Source organism: Rosa chinensis, chromosome 4 (genome assembly GCF_002994745.2).
Source record: "Rosa chinensis cultivar Old Blush chromosome 4, RchiOBHm-V2, whole genome shotgun sequence".
In the NCBI taxonomy this organism is placed as follows: Eukaryota; Viridiplantae; Streptophyta; class Magnoliopsida; order Rosales; family Rosaceae; genus Rosa; species Rosa chinensis.
The window spans coordinates 35,026,340-35,048,645 of record NC_037091.1 but is presented as its reverse complement, the minus strand read 5'-3'; the positions used below and the strand labels follow the sequence as shown (position 1 = coordinate 35,048,645).

The following is a 22,306-nucleotide window of genomic DNA, read 5'->3' as shown; positions in this document are numbered from 1 at the left end:
GTTTCTGCCTTATCGGGAAGCCTGCTTTGACTTTGATTTCCTACTCCCTCGTCAACGGTTTTTACCAGTTCTTTGGCTCTTGTTAAAGTATAACATCATGTCTTGAAGGATCACGGGCCCTTTCTGCAAAGTTACAGCTGGAAGAATGCGAGAATTGCTCCTCAACACCGTTCCTAGAAAGCTGATTCTGAAACTGCAGTTTTCTGCTTTGCATCAACTGTTTTGCACAACTTTTTCCGTGGACTTTCCTTTAATTTCTGGCCAAAAGGTTGATCAAACTTAGTCTTCTGCATCAGTACTTCATGATCCATGGTTTCGTTGCTCCCTTTAAGCTCCTATTTCTCTTGAACTACTTCACGAACTAACTAAAGAGAAAACAAAGTTAAAACTAACTTTTTAAAGAAAATAGCTAGGGAAAGTGTAAAGGTTGCGCATTATATTTGTCACATTTATATGCTCCTGTCATTGAATGAAGAAGTATATTGAACCGTGGTTAAATGACAATGGAGTAATAAGCTTGAAAATGTGCCAGACATTGAGAGATGTCAGCAACATTAGGCAAAAAGAAAATAGAGTGTACCTTTCTAATAAGCCCGTAACATTGACCTTTAGTCTCTTAACCACTCGGCATCTATACTGAAGCTCAAGGGATAGGAGGGGCTCTGTTTGAACTTAAGTTTGGCAATGCCAAAGTGACAGACAAGTGAGTCTGGCCTACAAAGTATTTTTACTTATGTGGCGCATATCATAGCTATTTATATGAATTCAATAAATGAAGCGCGTTGGGACGGCAGTTGAATGGCTGCGGCATAATGAATGATCGCGGTTGAATAGCCGCGACACATAATGGATGACTGTTATGGAGATGATTGTATGCACCGACAGTGCAAGGCACTGACGGTTATTTTAATCTCTAAAAAAATAACAGCCACTCATCTAATCCACTCCTTTATATATTTTAATATCAAAAAAATTACATCCATTCATTTTACAAGTACCCATGCACTGACAGTGCATGGAATACACTCCCCTGTTATTGAATGCCTGCGGCATAATGAATAACTACTATTGAATGGTGTTAGTCAAAGTTCATAAAGACCATTAAATGCAGGCGTTAAAATGATTCAGGATATTTAAAAGCCACAGAAATTAAATGCATAGCTATGAGTTTTAAGTCCCAAGTTAGCAGTTAGGCATTCAAATGCACGTAACAGCACATTGATTCTCAAATGATAGCTATTGAATGCCTGCAACGTAATGAATGGCCGCAATTGAATGTGTTAGTCAAGTTCACAAAGGCATATGCAGGCGTTTAAATGATTCAGGATATTTAAAAGCCGCGAAAATTAAATGCGCGGTTATGAGTTTTTAGTCCCAAGTTAGCAGTTATTGCATTCAAATGCATGTAACTGCGCATTGACTCTCAACTTTGAATTCATGCAATTAATACGGTCTTGATCGATACTTACAACCAAGATTGTATCTTTTCCTTTAGGTATCTTTGTTAGTGGTCTCGAACCAAACGCTAAGCACGATTACTACAATTTTTATCTCAATACATTTCAACACAACTATCAGTCTTTAGGTGTTTTATCTTATCGCTTTTCTTTACTGGTCTTCATTTATCTTTCCAGCACTTTAAATTATCGTTGTTTACAATTCTGTTATTTATCTTATTGCTTTTATCTTTCTGCTTGTTATTCCAGCACTTTTACGTTCATGTTCTTTATCTTGCCTGCACTTTCTTTTATGCCAATTTTTTGTTGTTGTTTACTTTACGTTATTTATTTAATCCAAATATTAGAAAAATTATAAAAAACAATTATCACTTTACTTTCACATCAATCACTGAGTTACACAGCACGAAGACTGCGGCTTAATCATGAGAGGAAAATAATGAGAGGAGGTTGTTTCTATGCAATTATAACAAGGATTAAAGAGAAAAGAAACCAGAAAATTACAATTAAATATGAAACTGCATGTAACGCCCCAAACTGCACCTCACTAGCTTAAGCTCATCACAGTGCCGCGAGCCTCTAAAACATAAACCGAACGCTCGATTTACATTCTAGAGAACCGCTAGGCATTTTGTTTGAAAACTTTTTGTATAAACACAGCTGAAGCTACAAATATTTTTTTAGGTGAAAAATCCTTGAGTTGCTAAAATTTATTTCATTCGTCTAGAACTTGAAAGGAATTCTCACACACGAGGTACGAACTTCAAGGAAATGAGAACTCAACCAAAATTGACACAAGGCTAACTATCAACAAGTCTCGAAATACGAAGTTCGAGAAATAGAATTTAGAACAAGGTCTAAACGACAAAATTTATCGAACTTGTTCCGCACACCCAGCTCCGTCCGCTATTGTCCCGTCACTAGTGCACGAAACCTGCATCCACACTGTTGTAGGGGTGAGCTTTCGTCCTCGCTGCTCTTACAGGAACTCTACCACGACTAGGTTTGAAACCACTAAATATATATTTGGGATCCCAGTATTAAAAATGCTTAAACCAAATATTTTAAAAGAAACGACAAACTTTAAGGGCTTTCAACATGAAAACTGATGCATGATGCTTAAATAAATACGGCGCCAAATCCAAATATTACCTGATGGCCGGTCTCATAGACCCACTACACGACCTTACCTTAAATTAATTTATCACCAGGTAAGCGTAGCGAGAGCGTCTACTACCTAGTTACACACACGGATCGGGTCGTCATTACGATCGCTCACCTTCCGACCGGTGTAACTAACCCTCCGGAGGTTTTGGGGATCGAACCCAAGGAAGTCAGAGCCGCCCTTCGCTCTCAAGCCATCACATTTCTCACATGGTTTGGTTAGTATGCATTGCATTTGAACATGACCAAACCATACCCACTAACATGCATCATTTAATAACTATATAAGAAAATCACTAACCGAGGAGAGTCCTGAATCCCTACCTGGATTCCGATGCTTTCTCTCACGTACTCCAAGAGTCGCGAACCTTCTGTTCCTCGGGTAACTGGAGTCCTAGATTCCGATATAATAATCGTTAATAATTTGTTAAACACTTATCTACAATCTCAACGATCATCTAGTCGTCCTACCAACCTTTCCTGGTTTGACCAGGATTGACCAAAGTTTGACCAAGTTGACCAATCACAAAATTAACCATTTTGACTTCCTTTCATTTTTTATTTAAGTGTGCCCAAAACTGCTAAGGGCACCCATTAACTCCGGATTCTTACCGGAAACAGTACTTATACCATTTTCTTCAAATCCCGGGTTGGGCATTTCCTTAATAATACCCATCTCTTTTTTATTTGTTACATGTGGTGTCTTCCCGGACAAATTTCTTAAGTAGTTACAAGAACAACTTCACCATTCAAAACTAACACAGGCAAGGATTAAATCTATAGTTCAATCCCAGCAACCATCACAGCATGTACTTGGTCCAAAATCACAATCACAATATCATTCAATTCCCCGCCAACACATAAGTATAAACCAATTCTAAATCAAACATCCAATTCAACTCCCATCCAACCATTCGGCAATAATTCACCAAAAGCACAGTTTCACCCCCAAGAACTCGAATTTTACCTTTAACAATTTAGAGTAGCTTAATCTGAGCTAACAGACATCGTGAGCAAGCAAACTTGCAGGCACTGTGCTTGATGAATTTCGAACAGAGGGCAGAGCGCATCCCATTCCTCTCCCTCAGTCCGAAGTGCAGCAAGGACCCGAGCATTATTGGACGCCAAAATTAGCTTCCCCGAACCTCAAATGGTGCTCCAAGACATAGGAAACAAACCCAGAAGCTTGAAATCGTTGCCATGGTCTGGGGTCTCAGAGGAGGTCGATGGCATCCAAAACATCAATCCGTCAAAACCCAACCAAAATCGAAAAATAAATATACCCATACGTAGAGCTCACAGAGAGGATTACATTTCATACCTCAGACGACCTAAACAATGCCGGAGTCGCCGGCAAAGCCGAGGAACACCGAAAAAGCTTTAAGCTTCCAAGCTTCGAATCTCTCTCCACGGTCGGTGCATGGACGATCCGTGGAAAGAGGCACGTCGGCGTCGTCCAGACGAAGCAAACGACGGTGGTCCGCCGCCGTGAAATGACCGGAAACGGAAGTTCCAGTCGGGTCGTCGATTTCGGGTCACTGGTCTCCTTCGCGGGTCGAGAGGCCTGGTTTCTTCTCGATTCTTCTGAATCGTTTGTTCTGATCAAAGGCTATTTATAGCCAAACCCAACTTAAATCTGAGGGCTGAGATTAAGCGATGGAGAATTGGAGGGCTGAGATAGCTCCACGTGATTTCTTGTTTTCCTTTAATAATTTCTTTATTCCAAAACTTCCAAAATCCATAAAAATTAGCTCGGTATTCGAAAAATTCTCTGAAAATTCTCACGAACTCGTCATGTCGTGTATTTTATTATCCAACTCTTAGATTGAGGATTTCACTTTATGAAAATTTCTGAAAAATTCCTCGAGCATCTTGACATTTATCGAGATCATTGAATAATTTCGCATACGATCTCCATTAAGCTCGGTACATTTTTCTGGGGCTCACACTGCATATGATCAGCACAGTGCTTGCACATATTGAATTGAAATTTGAATTGCAATTTTCCCAAAGAAAAATGGTTACAAACTTACAATTAAGATACAACATGCCAGAGAAATATTATTCCCATCACTCACTAAATTAAAATGGTCATTTGAAACCTTCACCAAGGCAATTTATTCTGACAAGATAATGCGGAAATGAAAAAGATTTCAAGAGGGTGTTGCCTAGTTCTTCTGGATTTCAAAGTAGTAACTAGCATCCAAATAGCATTTTCCATCATCATCCAGATACTGAAACAAGAAGAAAACCAATGTTAATGAAAAAAAGCCAAGCTAGCCTTTTGTTTTTTGGGTATAAGTAACTAACAAAAGCTCTTTGATTAGGTAGGTCTAATAAATATCCTTACTTTTGTTTTCACAAAATACCTACCCCTGGCAAACATGCCTGAAGGGGTAGTTTCTTCTTCAGTTTCATACGTATAAGGATCTGGTCGAGGACTAAAGGTTCCAAGCGTTCTTTTTGAACTGTGCACTGTCCAAATATCAGGGAAGGAATATTAGTTTGAGTAGAATATACTTATATGAGTGAATGTCAGTTTAAATATTTCACCTTTGACACCAGTCTTCCAGACTGAGGCGGTGGACATGAGGCCTGAGACAATGTTTTTTGAGACAGTGAATGTGAATTTGGTCCGGAACTTGCTTCCTCCTTTGAGTGTGAAAAGATTGCTCTTTGGTTTATTGGTGAATGGAATCGACAGCACAAGTTCAGGCTGCTCCTGGAACATCAATGTCATACTTAAAATCCTCACTTCTGCTTCTTTACTCTCTGCATGATCATTAGTTTCAAACATCAATGGTGGTCACTAACTAGCATTGTTAAATTTCAATACATTTTGAAGTTAATTACAAGTCAAACATTAAGTATATCTACCTCCAACAGCTAGTGCAGAGAGATTAACATTCCCAGGAAGTTGCTGCTTCCATTTCCTCAAGCTCTTATCATCCTTGGAAGAATAGATCATGTCAACAACATCAATAAATGAAATTGAAAACTGAAAATTTATCAAGTATAAAGGCCACTTACTTTATCCTTCTCAAGCTGCTCCTTGAAAGAAAACTTAGGGCCAAGAACCAATTCTTTGTCACATTTGAATGTGGCAAGCTCATCCTCTTCATCTGGATCAACCTCATGTTTAAGCTCATCATTTTCGTCACGTTGATGCAGGCTTGGTTCACCACCTGCATCCTTGTTGTTGTTCTTATCATTCTTAAACTCCACTTCCTGAACTTGAGAACTGAAACCAACATCTTTGGTTACAGACATAGCTTCCATGGCAGCCGATATATTCACCAAGAGAAAGAAAATGTATGAGGGTTGAAGGAAACTAAAGATGAAGAAGGCAAAACTAGGTTGGTTATGTAGCCTTTTTCCAACTTGTACTAAATTTAGAGGCTATTTGCAAGATTTGGATGCTTCACTAGTTTTCTATCTGTGTTGGTAAGAGATGGAGGTTCACAAATTGAGAAAGAGAACTATGGTTTATGTTGGAGTGTGGAAGATATGAAGAGGTTGTGCAACAAATGGACGCCAGTCAAGGGTATATATATGAAACAGATTTGGGATTTGTAATAGTACTAACCACTAAATTTTGAGAGGTGACTAGCTTGTTAATTGAGGTAATAATTGCTAAAATGCTAGCTGACATATCAACTGTATTTCCCCTTTCTACTACCGTGTTCCCTCACAAGTCATAAGCCCTCCCCAGGATTAGTTACATTGGTCAATTTGTAGTTTAGTACAAATTAAATAAAGAAACAAGGAGAATAAAAAAATACATCAAAATCACATAGTTGTATAGTTTAGGACCTTTAGGGGATTACCGATGAGCCCCAAATTTGTAGTTTAGTACAAATTAAATAAAGAAACAAGGAGAATAAAAAAATACATCAAAATCACATAGTTGTATAGTTTAGGACCTTTAGGGGATTACCGATGAGCCCCAAACTTCACACTTATTAAGATGGTGTGGTGGTAAAGCCACTTTGCTTCTTACTTCTTGCTTAAGTTCTTGAGAAGTCAAAAATGGTGACGAGAAGTCAAAAATGGTGGCTTACTTCTTGCTTAAGTTCTTGAGAAGTTAAAAATGGTGGCTGTTTTTCAGCATATGATAGTTGTAATGCTACAAATACAGCTCACCTATAGCTAAGATTCTTAGGCTTTAAGAGGCTAGTTGTAACCACCTCTATCCTGTATAAATTGAGGACCTATGTTATAGAGTGGGGATTACATGTTGTGAGTAAAAACATAGAAAAAGAGAGAGAGGAGTTTAGAGAGAAAATAGAGATTTCTCTTAAAACTCAATTGTCATTCCTTTGTTAGAGTGTATTTCTTCATGTTATAAGAGAGAGGGTATTGCCAATTATGCTTTCCTTATTGTATCATTCTGCTATAGTAAAAATCCTTCTACAATTTGCTTATCATCTTATGCTCCACTCGTTTTTATAGTTTCTATTTCAGTTGTAATTGGGTGCCCCATACACAACATCTTAACAGAAGGAAATGAACACTCATTTGAGTACGCCCATTCTTAGAGTAAAGATGAAATCCCATTCGCAAACCTACCTATGTCAACTGATAATGAATTGTCAATTCCAAAGTTCAATCTAATGACAAAACACCAAGGGCAAATTACTGTTCACACCCTGGACTTTGGGTGCATCGACAGTTCAGTCCCTAACATTCCAATTTTAATAAATAACTCCTCAGACATTCAAATTTCACAAAATTTGGTCCAAAATGACCATTTGACCCCTCACTGCCTTCTTTTTTTTTTTTTTTTTTTATATATAATTCTTCTCTCTGTTTTTTGTTTTTGTTTTTTTTTTCTGCTTCCCTCTCACTCTCTCTCTCGGCTCAGAAAGACGGCATTGTCTTTCCTCTCTCCTCTCTCTCTCTCTCTCTCTCTCTCTCTCTCTCTCTCTCTCTCTCTCTCTCTCTCTCTCTCTCTCTCTCTCAACAACCACACCAGAACCTTCACTGAACCAACAATGGCGTCTTCTTCTTCCTACTGCACCCGCTGGCATGCCATACTCTACTCCACCATGGCTGTCATCCTCGCCGCCATCGCAATCTCAATGACCCTCCGCACCGACCCCACCGCCCAAACCCCTAAATCCACCGCACCCATCAGCCACGTCATCTCTCTCAGCGCCTCAGGAACTCTCCAGGCCTCCGGCTTCACCGTCACGGCGACACTCAACCAAATCTAGCCAGAACTCTTCCTCTCCTCGCTGAACTCCACCATCTTCACAATCGCTGACTCCCACATCTCCAACGCCTCTCTCCTCCTCTCCTCCTCAGAGACCTCCTCAAATACTACACCTTTCTAGTTAGGGTTTCAATCAAAGACCTGATGTAGAAGCCTCAAGGTTCTTGCTTGCCAACTCTGTACCGGAAAAGAGCCTCGTGATCACGAGAATTGATCAGAAGAATCAGACTGTCCAGATTAACTAGGTTTGGGTCTCGCACCCGAATATGTTTGTGGAAGGATCCATTTAGATTCACGGCGTTCTTGGCCCCTTCGCGGCTATGGATCCCAATTATGATGTCATTCACGCGCCTGTGTGCGAGTCCAATTCGAGTGTCGTTTTTGGTTCTGGTGGATTGAAGAAGAAGAAGAGCAATATGGAATGGGGTCGGATTGTTTGGTTGCTGAGCTCAAAGGGGTTTGTGCCGTTTGCAATTGGACCGCATTCTGTTCTTGATGGGATTCTTAAAGATGAGAGAAATGTGAGCTCTGTGACTATTTTTGTGGCACCAAGCTTGGAGCTTGGAGCTCATCATCATCCTCGGGCTTTGCTTGAGAAGATTGTGAGGTATCACATTGTGCCTCAGAGGCTTAGACACAGGGAGCTTTCGGCCTTGCCTGCAAGGACTCTGCTCAGGACTATGGTTCTTGGTGATCAGCCTCTGGAAGTCACTGGGTTTATGAGTTTCATGCCGGAATTGGTCTTCAATGGAGTGAGTATCGTGGCGCCTGACATCTATTCTTCAAACCCCGAGCTTTCGAGGTGAATGACCTGCCTAATACCCAATAAAGAGTAGATGTACTTCTGGAGTAGTATTAGGGTGTTGATCATGTTAGATTTGTTGTTTTGAAAATGTTGGGGGGGGGGGGGGGGGAGAGGGGGAGATAGGAAAGATGGTGCCGTTCTGAGCCGAGAGAGAGAGTGAGAGGGAAGCAAAAAAAATAACAAAAAAAAAAAGAGGAAGTGAGGGGTAAAATGGTCATTTTGGACCAAATTGTGTGAAATTTAATGTCTGGGGAGTTAATTGTTAAAATTGGAATGTTAGGGACTGAACTGTCGACGTACCCAAAGTACAGGGTGTGACCAGTAATTTGCCCTTTTATTTATTTATTCAAATGCACAACCATTCCCTAATAATATGCAACCAGAAACTAGATTAGATTCTCTTAACCGAAAGAAGTCAAACGACTACCTTTGTTTTGTATTAGCTAGCATTTGGATTAATAACACTTAATGGTTACGAGACAAAGATGTACTCCGTTGGCTTATGAATAAAATTTCGAGTTCTTTTCATTATGACTCCATTTTGATTTTGAGCATATTACTTTGTGACTTTGATGGCTGGGCCATCAGTATCAATTCAAGGACATGGAATAGCCCAAGTTCCCCTTGCCAAATGGCACCTTGATTATTGTCACAAAAACTCTCTAGGCTCCTAGGGCAAATCGCACCTATGAATAGCCAACGGATTCCATGCATAAACGTATGTAGAGAACGAAAATGAGTTCCTTTGCAATACCTCTAATGATTGCATTTTAGAGAAGTTTATGTGTCTCTCTAGTGGACTCACTACTAGAAATCTGTTCATTTACATCGCATGTTTTAAATCGGTCAGACTTGCCCACGATGTAAAAAAGTAATTTAACATCGTTTTACGAAAATACCGATTTAAATGTATATCATTAACATCGGTTCTTAAAATGACCGGTGTTAAAAGTTTTGTTTGAAAATTTGCGGGAACCTAAACGCGCTAAGTCTTTTAAGTGAAATGAAGAAGCGGGTACTAAAACTCAAAACTTTCACACTTAGAAAAAAATTTGCGCCCGACCCCAAAACCCTAGCGAGACTCTTCATTCTGAACTCACCCCAAACTGGATCTCCTCCTAAACTCGATCTCCATTCTGGACCCTAAGCTCACTCGAACTCACCGCCATTCTAGAGCTTCTCATTGCTTCCTTCATCTACGTCCTTGGCTTCTTCGGCATAGACTCCGTCCAGTCCGTCATCTTACGCGCCTCCCACTACGACGGTGACGACGTCCTCATCAACTCCCGCTGCTGCCCTCCCCCGGCCAAACTGAAATTCAATTTCTTCTGCTTGAGGGATTCGAGTTGATTTTGCTTCTACCAAAACCCTTTTCAACTCTTCACAGTTCGCCCTCGAAAGCGTTTCGCTGAGCTCGTTGAAGGACAAGGTTTATAGGATCTTCTGCAGGGAAAAGCGTAAGCTCTCTGGTAGAAAGGGTAAGCTTCGTGATCCTTCACTTTTCTTTTAAGCTCTATCGTGAACTGGATCTTTTGATTTCTGATTTCAGATTTGTTTGGAATCATTCGGTCGTAGGGAAACTGTATTAGAGGGATAGGTAGCTAAGTTTCTTATTTGTGGATCGTACTTGGAGATTTTAGTAGCTGAAATGGTATGCATTCAGATTCTTTTTTCCGATGGATCTACATCTGGTGAATGAAGCTTGGGCTTTGAGTTGTCAGTTCTAATTTCTAAGAAAAGAATAAAATTTGCTAAAGCTTTGGTTTGGTACTGGAAAAAGGTTGGATTGTTTTTTCGTTTTTATTTTTTTTCATGTGTGTTGCTATTTTGATTGTTTACTTGTAAATTTCTTAAGTAGAACTGAAAATGAAAATGAACCTTTTGCTTGCTTAGAAAATCCAAAACAGAGTTTTTGGTTGGGGAACAGGGAGAGTGGAGTTTGTGGAAGGTGGTGATTTGGGAATGACGAGAATGAATCTAGGGATTAGTTGTGAGGAATCGGGGTCTGTGTTTCAGATTATTTAGGGAAAACTTTAGCTGCTTTAGATCTATCCACGTTGTTTATATTTTATTTTTCTGTCCTACTAAGTAATAAAGTCTGTTACTTCACTTCACTTCTATTTTGTGTAATGAAGATGGAACTATGTCTAAATGTGAATCCCAACTCAGTTGCTTACATTTCTGACAGTACATGGTGACATGCATATTCTAGACATTGCTGTGGATTTGCCTTCTGTGACTGAAATTTTCGGGTCAAAATATTCAACTACTCTTCTCTGCACTCGATTATGTTGTCAGGTATGGTTTCTGGTTCAACAGATGTATCTTTTTTGGAGAAAAGTTGATGGTATTCGGGGCTATATCTGTTAGAAACCCAAAAACATTGAAGCATTTTAAATAGAGAATTGATGGCAGCAAGTGTCACAAAGTTGATTCCTTTCTTTGTTTTTGTGCTCTTGGCAGATCAACAGACCGGCCTCCGATCACTTTATCTATTCTCTGTTGGTTCTTCTTGCTTGGTCTACTTGGGTCAGTTGATATTTTCGTTTGTGATGAAATCCCATGTTGGACATTCAATCAAAGATTGTAGCTTTGGGGTTGGTGGTGGATTGTGTTTGGTGGGTTTGATTTGAAATGTGTTTTTACAGGTGTATAGCTTGTTGGAGAGGAAAGATCTCACATTGGAAAAGTGACAAATAAAATATAACTTATAAGTGGGTGGATCTCACCCAATTGTACCGAGGCCTTTTGTGATTAAAACCCAACACCTATCGGGTGGTTAAGTTGGGACATTATCGGTACAATGGTGGGCCACGGGCCACGCTTGTCGCTGTTTAACATGGTATCAGAGCGGGTCTCTCTCCAATTGCGTCTCCAATTATCATGAGCCCGAATTTGGGTTCCTTATATTGCCATCGGAAAATTCCGATTGGATTGTTACCAAGTGTCCGATGTGGGCCTTGGATTGTTATATTGGCCAAGTCTCATATTTGTGTCCCAATTTCTAATGTGGGAATTGGATTGTTAATTAATTTCACGTGCAGACCTAGAGTTAGGTTGCACGTGAGGGGGCGTGTTGGAGAGGAAAGATCCCACATTGGAAAAGTGATAAATAAAATGTAACTTATAAGTGGGTGGATCTCAGCCAATTGTACCGAGGCCTTTTGTGATTAAAACCCAACACCTATCGGGTGGTTAAGTTGGGACAGTATCGGTACAATGGTGGGCCACGGGCCATGCTTGTCACTGTTTAACATAGCTCAGTTGATTGGGTATGCTGGGATTAATTACAGTTCTCCTACTCTTGGCACGGCTATGTCAACCTTATTCCAGCTTTCACTTTTGTACTTGCAGTTATATTCAGGTTTTGCCCTCCTCTTATGGCTTTGGTGTAAAATGTTGTAGCTTGCTTTTCTATTCTGTTAGGAAAATTGAGCATACATTGGAAGAAACCTTCATGGAGATTGAGAATCAGGGTTATTTTCTTGTTTTGGAATGTGATCATCACAGTTGTTTTATCTTGTTAATGTGTTTTAGATTAGTTTTATGGAAGATTTGGTTTTAGTGTGTTGTATGCATGACATTTCGGACATTGTAGTATGCTCTTAAATTTTTGTTTAGAAGAACTAGTGTAAATACGAAATAGTTCAGTTATCTTGTTATATTGTAGTATGCTGATGAGCTTTCTCTCATTCCAGATAAGAGTTCTGCAATGCATTTTTGAGTCACTTTCATAGTGCCATCCAATTCTAAATAATTCAATTGGGTGATTTCAGAATGGAAAAAATTGATCGGAGAAGCTGCAGTACCCTAGCTAAAACCTTGGGAACAATAGTTTCAATATCAGGGGCTTTCATTGTGACTCTTTACAAGGGACCCCCACAACTGATGACAGCCTCAGTTGATTTATTGTCTCACAATAAACTTTTCTTGCCACAGTCGAATTGGGTCATTGGAGGAATGCTCCTTGGGTTTTATTGTGTGGTGGCTGCAGCATTTCTTATCGTACAGGTGAAATCTGTAAAAGTTGATACCCTCACGAAACTGTCGAAGTTGAAGAATTATGATTATTTACTATACGTTTTCTGTATTTAGTATTAAAAAAATACCCAGTAGAGCTCATTATAGTCTTTTACTATTGCTTCTTTGTGGCTATTAATCTGTAGTGGTGTTGTGGTTTGTGGAAAGAGACTCAAGTGCTTGGGCCTTAAACCCTAAGTTAAGGTTGTTTGCGGTTTTATACTCAGTAAGTAGATAAGCTAAATTGACGACAATATGATGCTCACTTTGAAACTTACTCAAACTCTCAGTGATACTATTGCAGGGAGTTTTTGGCTCAGCATTCCAGGTTGGACTTTTTAGTCTTGTTCCGCTTCGCAAGGTAACTACTTCCACTGTGGTTTGTTCAATCTTCCAACAATGTTGGGTGTTTTGTTCTTCTATGTTGTAGTTGCTGTGTTCCTATTAGTTGCTTGTTAGCTTCCATGGTTCTACTTTTCGCAATGTCTTTTTAGTTTGCGATAGATGTGGCTGTTCAATTTATATACCTAAGTAATTATGTTAACCTTTCAGAGGAACTGTTGTCTCTTATTTTGTAAGGCATTGGCCACGCCATTTTTAAGACTCTTAAAGTTTGACATGCCTGTTGGCCACCATGATTGGCATTCGTTGTAGTTGAAAGCATCCTCACTTGTATATGCTTCTGAAATCAGGTTATGGTTATGGATTACAAACTTACATACCCCAATGGGACTGCCACAACAATGTTGATCAATAGCTTTCACACTAAAAGTGGTGCAGAGCTTTCCGGGTAAACTCTATGTCTCAACTTCATGAAATGCCACCACTAAAACTGGTCATTCTTTCCCCTTCAAAAAAAAAGATTTAATATCCTAAGCCCTTTCTATCTGTTTTCATTCAAATAGAGGCCTGAGTTCAAAATGAATCATTTTTTTTTAAATTTTTTTGCACTGAATATATATGTACTCTTTTTATTCCAGGAAGCAAGTGCAATGTCATGGAAAGTATCTAAGCATGAGTTTAATTTGGAGCTGCTTTAAGTGGTTCTTCAGTGGTATTGGAGATTCATGTGGGTTTGACAACTTTCCTAGCCTTGGATTGATACTTTTTAAGAACACGTAAGTAACTTCTTTGTTTCTTTGTCTGATTCTTTTATTGAGTCTAATTCCCTTCCCTTTTCATCCCCTCCCTTCACCCCCCTGCAACACCATTTTCACCCCACTTAATTATAAGTTGAGGTAGCTAACACTACTTTGGTGGAGTCACTGGCGGTAGTTGGTGATCAGAAACAAAGGACTTTGTTTATGAATTAGAAGTAAAGCTGTCCGTATTTACATGTTTCGCTATGTGCAGGTTTTATTTCGACTCTAGTCCTACTTATGTCGGATGTGGTCTTATTTGCCCTCACATAGTCAACTGCTCAGTACTTCTTGGGGCTATCATATCATGGGGTTTCCTTTGGCCTCTCATATCCCAACATGCTGGGCACTGGTATCCAGTTGACCTTGGTAGCAATGATTTCAAAGGTCTTTATGGATATAAGGTATTGTGGAATCATTTTTGTTGGAGGCAACAAGGTGGTCATTATAGCAATAATCTTGATTATATTTGAGGTTTGGCTCAATCCGTAATGTTTGTTTACATGTCTTCATAGCTATTGCCCTTATTTTGGGGGATGGTCCATACAATTTGATCAAGATTATAGCCATTACTATCAAGGAAATATGCAATAAAAGTAGTAAACAGAGCAATCTTCCTTTGGTTAAACAAAAGTTGGGTGAGTATTCATATGATGTCTAATATTCATGGATAATTTATTTGACACCCTTTAGTTCTTCACATTGAATCATATACGGAAGGCATTAGTTCAGTGTTGAACTCCCCCCCCCCCCCCCCCCCCCCCTTAGCTTGTAGTAGTTATCTAGTAATCTGGATTGAGTTGTGACGTAAGAGCATAACTGGCTTAAACATCATTGTCATTTAATATTGTTGTTGTAATTAGGAATGCTAAAGTAAATTATTTGACTTAAGAGTAGCACTCTATAGGTATTTACTGCATAGGCATACTGTGTGGTTTATTTTGCTAGATATAGATAAAGAGAACTTAAATTGAGTTCTGATAGTTGAGCCAAAACTAATTTTAATTTTAGGTCCTGAGTCAAGTTAATTGTTCAAGGCAGCTTTCATTTGTTAAATTATCTGATTAGTATCTTCTGAACTCTACATTTATTGTCTAGTTATTCTTTGTGGGAATGAATATGTTTTCTGCTGATGATTAATAGTTGTTATGTGCTTAGCAGATGGTGAGAGTTCTGAAGTAACCCTGGAACAAAAAAAGAGGGATGAGGTATTTCTCAAGGATAGATTACCAAACTGGGTTGCTGGTTCTGGATATGTGGCCTTGGTTCGACAAACTACCTAAAGTAAAACCGCTTCCGGTAAGGCTTATACATGTGTTTAATTGGACATCTAGTATGTCGATATATGCCTTAATTCAATACTTTGAATAAATAGGGCGTACGTAAACAACCGGGTGAGGTTGAGTGTGGCTATTATGTTATGCGATACATAAAGGAAATTATATAGGATGAGACACTTTCATTTCCAACCAAGGTACATATATGCATTATTATGAAGAACATTTTGGTTTAATTAAGTATTAGCTTGTTTAGCCCCATTGTGACTTATATGTTTTTTAATACATTTCTAGTGGGCGGTAAAGACACGCAAATCATATAGCCAAGCTCAAATTGACGAGGTGCGCATTGAAGTGGCTGATTATATACAGAGTTGGGTGTAGGACTTGTGGCTATGAAGAAATTTTTGAGTAAGGCTAGCTAGTTTTTGCTTTGAAGGAAAGTTTGGTGTATATATGTAGAACTGATATAGTTGGTTGCTATTATGTTTATGGGCTAGCCTTTGTAGGTTTTGGGGTTTTGGTTTGTGAATTATGTAGAATCATGAATGAAGATGGGAAAATGAATGGAATGCCTCAATTTTTGGATGATATATGAGAAATGTATTTCTAGATCTTTTCCAACCACCAGCAGCTAGATGATTATTTGCACATCATTCTTATATATATGAACTGATGTATATAAATGGGAAACAAAACACTAATGTCAAAGAAAACGATATCAATTCAGAGATTACAAATCAGTACCTAAAACTGGACTGATGTCTCATGATTATGAACATATCGAAATGTCACCCAAAAATCGATGTACACAAAATCAATGCACATCAATATCTAAACACCAAACCGATATCTATTGTCAACGCACAAATCAGCTGTTATAAAGTAAACCGATTTACCATGAAATACAGAACATCGGTTTTGTAAAATAGAAATGATGTCTACAAAACTACTAGACATCGTTTCAACTAACGAAAAGCGATGTTCCTAGTAACATAAAACATCATTCTTAATAGATTAACTGATGTTGCCTAAAGGTACATACATCGTTTTGAGGAGAATAAGGCGTCAAGATGCACGTAAAAATGGACACGAACATCTAGTATTTTTTGGAGACTGATGTCTACGAGTGTATTAGACATCATTTCTGAAATTGTAATCGATTTAAATGTTCACTTAGGTATTGTTCAAGATATACTTTATTAAGCATAAAATGTGAAAATATGAAGAATTAAATATAGTTAACATATAAGATTATGATGATTATAATGATTACGATTTGTTTTTTAGAATCGATGTTGGTTGTTGTCTGGGACATCGGTTAGAAACGCGCTTATACTGATGTCTATATCTTTTACATCAGCCACAAAAACATCGGTTAGAATTTAGTTTTACATCGGTTCTGGACTGATGTAAATGAACAAAATTCTAGTAGTGACTCTATGTCACTATTCGATCTATTAAATCCAATAAAGTCATGAGAGAAGATCTCTTGGATTTAGACACATATTAGCTTTGTCATGATAGAATAGGTCATCCTGGTCATGATATGATGATCCGTCTACTAAAGACCTCACACAGACATCCATTCTCTCGAGCAAAATGAAGGATGAATCAAATGTTGATTCCCGGACTAAGTGTGACCGCCGCCGCCTCTGGCACAGCCGCTGTCCACCACCAGTCTAGGGCTGACACAATCCCTATCCATGATGCCATGGATGGCGTCTATCATGGTGATGGGGCCCTAGGTGATGCTGTAATAACCAACTTTGCTTCAAATAGCGTTTCAGACGCTCAGGCCCAACCAAAATCCTCATTAGTTGCTTCTAAAGCCGCTCGCTCGTTTTGCAAAGCCTGTTCCTTAGGGAAGTTAGGATTGCGACCGTCCTATGCAAAGGATATGAAAATACTCATTCTGTTCATACATAGAATCCATGGGGATTTTGTGGACTGATTCAACCAACTTGTGGACGTTTAAATATTTCATGATGTTGGTTGACACACAAACACGCTGGTCACGTGGTGTGCCATTGTCTACTTGTAAATGCTTCTTATACTACACTCCTAGCACATATCATATGACAACGGGCTCACTCCCTAGATCATCCTATTCAGTCAATTGGACTTGACAACGCTAAAGAGTTTACATCGAAGACTTTCGATGATTATTGCATTGGGACTAATGTTGGACATAATATTCCCATGAACACATCTAAATGGTCTCTTGGAAACGACTACGATGGTAGCCCGAATATTGTTAATGCACACCAATCTCCTTATATCCACTTAGGGTGATGAAATATCGCATGCAGCTATGCTAATTCGTCTACGACCCAGCGTTACTCAATCTATCTATGTGTTACAGCTAGTGACTGGGTACCAGTATCGTACTTACGTATATTTGAGTATGCCATTTTATGTGCCAATTACGCCGCCACAACGCACTATGATGGGTCCTTACAAACGAATTGGCAACTAAGTTGGATTTAAGACTCCAACAATCGTCTGCCAATTAATGCCCTTGCAAGGCGATCTCCTTACCGCTATTTGCGGATTGTCACTGTGATGAGACAATCTTTCCATCTCGATCCCTACTAAAGTGATGAGATCACACATATATGCTGCAAACATGCCTGCAAGGATGGACGTCCTTACGAGAGGACGTAGCGCCACCCTACAAGGAGGTAAGCATGGTGCCAACGCCATAGAGAGTGGCACTCTGGTGTTATAGGCCATTGCCCCAGCTAGGATGCGTGGGAGGCCCGTGGGTTCGAATGATACTTTGGTACAAACCAATCCTTGTATCATCGACACTCAAAATCTGTCTCATGAGAATCTTTCGGATTATAGTTATTGTTGGGGACCTTCAACGTTAGAACATATTCCTGAGAATATAGAGCTCTATGAAAATTACACTAGACGTGGGATAGAAACTCCATTATAATTGATGATGTAGTTGTGCATTTTGTTGCGCATGAGTTTGTTGAGTCCGATGATATCGAACCATGCTCCGTCGATGAATGAATGCCAATGTAGAGAAATTTGGCCTAAATGGAAAGATGTGATCTAGGTTAAGTTGGATTCTCTAACGAAGAGGAAGGTTTTTTGAGCTAGTAATGCCAACACCTCTTAACATAAAACCTATTGACTAATGGGTCTTCGTTAGAAAGCGTGTTGAGAAAAAAGAGATGGTAATCTCGCCTTATGGCACAGGGCTTCTCACAAAAAGCCTTGGAATCTACTACGATGAGACATATTCTCTCGTAATGGATATCATTGCACTCCACTACCCTGTCAGTTTGGTAGTTTCTGAATAACTAAACATGTAGCTTACAAATGTGGTTACTACGTATCTCTATGGGGATCTAGATACGGAATGTACATGAAGGTTCATGGTGAACTTCATTTACCCAAGTCAAGTGGCTCTAGACCACGGAGCGCGTTTACAATAAGGTTGAAATGCTCGCTAAAGTGACTACTTGATTGAGAATGGATATGCCCGCGCATTTCCATAACAAGTTTCAAATTCTATCGCGGTTCATGTTGGACATGATCTTCATTGAAAGCCTTTAAAGAGTTAAGGGAAACCACTGAAAACTTGAAATCCGAGTTTGAGATGAAGGATTTTGGGAGAACATGATTATATCTTGATCTGGAACTTGAGCGTCGTGTTGATAGATGCTTAGGCATTTTGACAAAGTCAAGCCTTCAAGCACCCCCATGATCGTCCGTAGTCTTGATCCTGAAAATGATCCTCTTCATCCAAAGGATGATGATGAAGATGTGCTAAAGGCAAAAGTGCCATGCTTAAGTACAATAGGCGCATTATTGTACTTAGCTCAATGTGCAAGACCGAACATCTCATTTGTAGTGAACTTATTAGCTAGATATAGCTTTGTGCCAACGGCCATTGGATTGGTGTAAAAAATATCTGTTGGTACTAGAGATGTACGATTGATATGGGCTTATTCTATCCCTACAGAGAGACAATGGATTCGGACCCATCACACACCAGAAACGTCGCCAATACTGGCTTGTGTCCTCTATCCCTATCCCAAAACAACATGTGTTTTGGAAGGTTTTGCTGATGTTGGGTATGTCTCTGACCCACACAAAAGTCTTCCTAAACTGGTTAAGTGTTCACCATGAGTAAAGACCGTGATATCTTAGAGGTCTACAGAGTAGACCTTAGTCGCTATATCTTTAAACAATGCAGAGATTATTGCTCTTCACGATGTGGTTCATGAATGTATATGGATTGGATCCATAATTATGCATGTTTGAACAATTGTGGTTTGAAGTTTACCACAGATGAGCATATAAGCATTTAGGATAATGCTGCTTGTTTTGAACAAATGAAGCAAGGCTACATCAAAATCGACAACACCAAGTATAATCATCAACAACAGACTCTTCTCAAGATTAAAGTGAACTAGGTTTGATCTGAGGACAGTGTGACAGACTTGCTCACTAAGTCATTGCCTAAATATCAACTTTCGAGAAACATGTTGGTAGCATCGTTTGCGGAAGTTATCCGAACTCCCATGACCGTTGTCATCAGGGGAGATGCAGACATCAAGGGGAGATGTCTGCATGTATGGTCTCGAAACATGAAGGGTGTGTTGTGCTCTTTTTCCCCTTCGACCGAGGTTATTTTTGTCTCATTGGGTTTTTGTTACTCAGCAAGGTTTTAATGAGGCAACGAGAGGAGCACCGACCACGTTTGGGCGACACAAGACGGAGTGTTCAAGTAAATCCAGAATATGTATCTGACACAAACTCTAGGTTAAAGAGACCCCTATTATCAATGAAAGTACGGCTCAATTCTCTCCCAATTCAGTTTTCGATTCCTTAAACAAAAATAACAATTAATGTTCAAATTCTCACCCCATGTGCTCTCTATCCTTCCTTTCAAGTTTAATGGGGCAAGTTCTTTTGTTGTGTTCCTCAGATCCACAAACTCTACAACTCATGGTCACAATGTCACATATCTATGCTGGACATTGTTGTTGGTCTTTCCTTGATTATTTTCAGGTGGTTCCTCACCCTCTTCTCTGTGAATCACCATCTTTGGTCTCATAGCTAGGATTGGCTTCTATATGGTAGAGGCTGCACTGTATCTCCAGTGATCTTCCACATGTCAGTGAACGGAACTAGATTGATGGCATGCGAATATGCATCAACGGAAGCCTTTATAACAATGATGCACGTATGCAATAAGGTCATCACAGAGCCGGCCCTGGGATTTCAGGGGCTCTAGGTGAAAAAAAAAAATTGGGGCTCCCTCAGTCTCATTCTCATTCACATTCTCAGTCTCATTCTCATGTACTTGTTCACTATGTGCATTAAAGTACTTGCGTAGAGACCCAGCTTGAAGCTTGACTAATGCACTCTTTTTTGTTTCTCTTTTCTTTTTTTAGCCCCAGAAGGATACTTACTCATTGGAGCCATGATAACAACCTGCAAAAGATAAAACACATAGAATTTTTAATTGAAACATATTGCCATATAATACAATTACCAATGTATCAAACCGACAAAACCATTTTCAATTCAAACTTACTGCCATACAAATGATACAAACTATTATCCTAAAATTAAACCCAAATGATGGTCAACAAAGTAGAACAATTTTCAATTGATACAACTATACAAGACCATTATCCTAATATTAAACCCACTTTCAATTGATAGTCAGCAAAGCAAAACAATTTTCAATTGATAGTGAACTAGTCAAGTTGATTGTTGATTAGTTCATTGTTTTGTAGTTTCAGTAGCACGGTAACACAAACAATCAATTTGAGATTAAAGAATAAAGGAGAACCAGAGACTTGTGTTCTTCCTCTCCTATAGTCCTACCAAGTAGTCGAGTACCGACCTACCATCCTACCCAAACACAAATTAAAGAACTCATCTCCCTCTCCCAGTGACCCACAGACCCAGACACGAAAATTAAAGAAGAACTGAAGAACAAGATTAAGTCTTAACATAAAATTATCATCACCCAGAATCCCAGATACAGAAGATAAAATAAGACTGCAATAATGGATGAAGAACAACAGGCCTTCGACCTTTTGTTTCTACCCAATTCAAGAAGAACTCGTTTCCTTCTTCCTCCTCGACAAGAGGAAGAGTCGAAGAGGCATGAAATTTGAGCAAGAGAGAATTACCTGGACAAGTTTCGTCTGAAAAGTGAGAAGGAGAGAGATCTAGAGACGGCAGTTCGGCGCAAGACAAGCTTCGTTGTTAAGGTGACAAGAACTGAAAAACAGAAGTCGTTTAGATGCGATCAAACAATCAAATAAGTATCAGACAATTTTTTTTTTTTTTTTTACATATATATAAAGGAGCTTTTTTTTTTTGGGGCCCATGAAACTGGGGGCCCTAGGCCTGTGCCTATTGGGCCTATGCCCAGGGCCGGCTCTGGGTCATCAGCATTGACCCATATTGCTGGTATTGCATGAGGGCATGGCAAAGCAGACAATGGCCGTCTCCTACATGTGCATGTTAGCTTTGGCCAAATCAACTGAATGCTGCACTGACAGAATGCTTGCACCCCTCCTATGTATTTCAATCACAGTCACTGGACATTAATGCTTCATATATATTCTCTTACGCTAACAGAATTCTTGTTCATGATTTTCCGAATCCTTGGCCCAATATCAGTTTTCCAATTCAAACCTGCTACACAGCCCACGCTCCTATTGTTCAACCTTATCAGCATCATATTTTGCCTCAACCATTCAAACATTACTAAAGTAGACTAGTCTCTACACTCTAGAATGACTTTGTTCCACCATTCACGTACATTGTTCAATAGCATGTCACACTCACAATGCTCACTAAAGTGTGATTTACTCCAGTGTTCTGGTCCATCATGGTCTGCTAACCATTGTACAGCAGCCTCAATCTGAAGCTTCTAATAGCATGTCATCCATATGCTTGTTGAACCAGACTATTGTAGTGTCCCTTGAAGCTGCCCAAAGTAAGTTCTTCAACAATTCCAAGTTTCCTACCAAAGCTCCTCATTCAGCCCAGCATGGATCATCACAAATGATTAATCTTGCTGCATCCGTGAGAGGAAGAATACAAGCTTCAATAGAAAACCTAATGCCCACTTTCAGTGCCATAAGTTCTGTTGCCAAAGGAGAGAAAAGACCTGTTTGCTTAGAAGACAATCCCATAATGCATGGAAAGCCACTCCTCATGCGCACCACGTCTTGTACATC

The 22,306-nt window shown here is 39.4% G+C and overlaps 3 protein-coding genes and 1 long non-coding RNA gene across 5 annotated transcripts; 3 read left to right on the top strand and 1 right to left on the bottom strand.

Annotated features, from left to right (window-relative positions):
• Nucleotides 1-4,618: 4,618 nt before the first annotated feature.
• Nucleotides 4,619-6,131, bottom strand: LOC112199999 (rho GDP-dissociation inhibitor 1). Of its 2 annotated transcripts, none has more exons than XM_024340994.2 (5): nucleotides 5,652-6,131; nucleotides 5,499-5,571; nucleotides 5,175-5,393; nucleotides 4,972-5,096; nucleotides 4,619-4,855 (listed from the first exon to the last, which is right to left on the bottom strand). In XM_024340994.2, the coding sequence occupies exons 1-5, from the start codon at nucleotides 5,898-5,900 to the stop codon at nucleotides 4,790-4,792; spliced, it is 732 nt and encodes a 243-aa protein (XP_024196762.1). In that variant the 5' UTR covers nucleotides 5,901-6,131; the 3' UTR covers nucleotides 4,619-4,789. The 2 variants fall into 2 exon arrangements, with proteins under 2 accessions (XP_024196762.1, XP_040373284.1); XM_040517350.1 differs by having other exon boundaries at nucleotides 4,995-5,096.
• A 2,025-nt stretch (nucleotides 6,132-8,156) lies between these two features.
• On the top strand, nucleotides 8,157-8,642 carry LOC112199177 (fasciclin-like arabinogalactan protein 21). Its single transcript, XM_024340229.1, has one exon. The coding sequence runs from the start codon at nucleotides 8,157-8,159 to the stop codon at nucleotides 8,640-8,642; it is 486 nt and encodes a 161-aa protein (XP_024195997.1).
• A 3,602-nt stretch (nucleotides 8,643-12,244) lies between these two features.
• On the top strand, nucleotides 12,245-14,982 carry LOC112196416 (probable metal-nicotianamine transporter YSL6). The gene is made up of 5 exons (XM_040518733.1): nucleotides 12,245-12,652; nucleotides 12,737-13,451; nucleotides 13,642-13,779; nucleotides 14,015-14,204; nucleotides 14,962-14,982. The coding sequence occupies exons 2-5, from the start codon at nucleotides 13,357-13,359 to the stop codon at nucleotides 14,980-14,982; spliced, it is 444 nt and encodes a 147-aa protein (XP_040374667.1). The 5' UTR covers nucleotides 12,245-12,652; nucleotides 12,737-13,356.
• Nucleotides 14,983-15,010: 28 nt separating this feature from the next.
• Nucleotides 15,011-15,670, top strand: LOC121052437. The gene is made up of 2 exons (XR_005809071.1): nucleotides 15,011-15,274; nucleotides 15,372-15,670. It is a non-coding gene; the product is annotated as an uncharacterized LOC121052437 (long non-coding RNA).
• The last annotated feature ends 6,636 nt before the right edge of the window (nucleotides 15,671-22,306 follow it).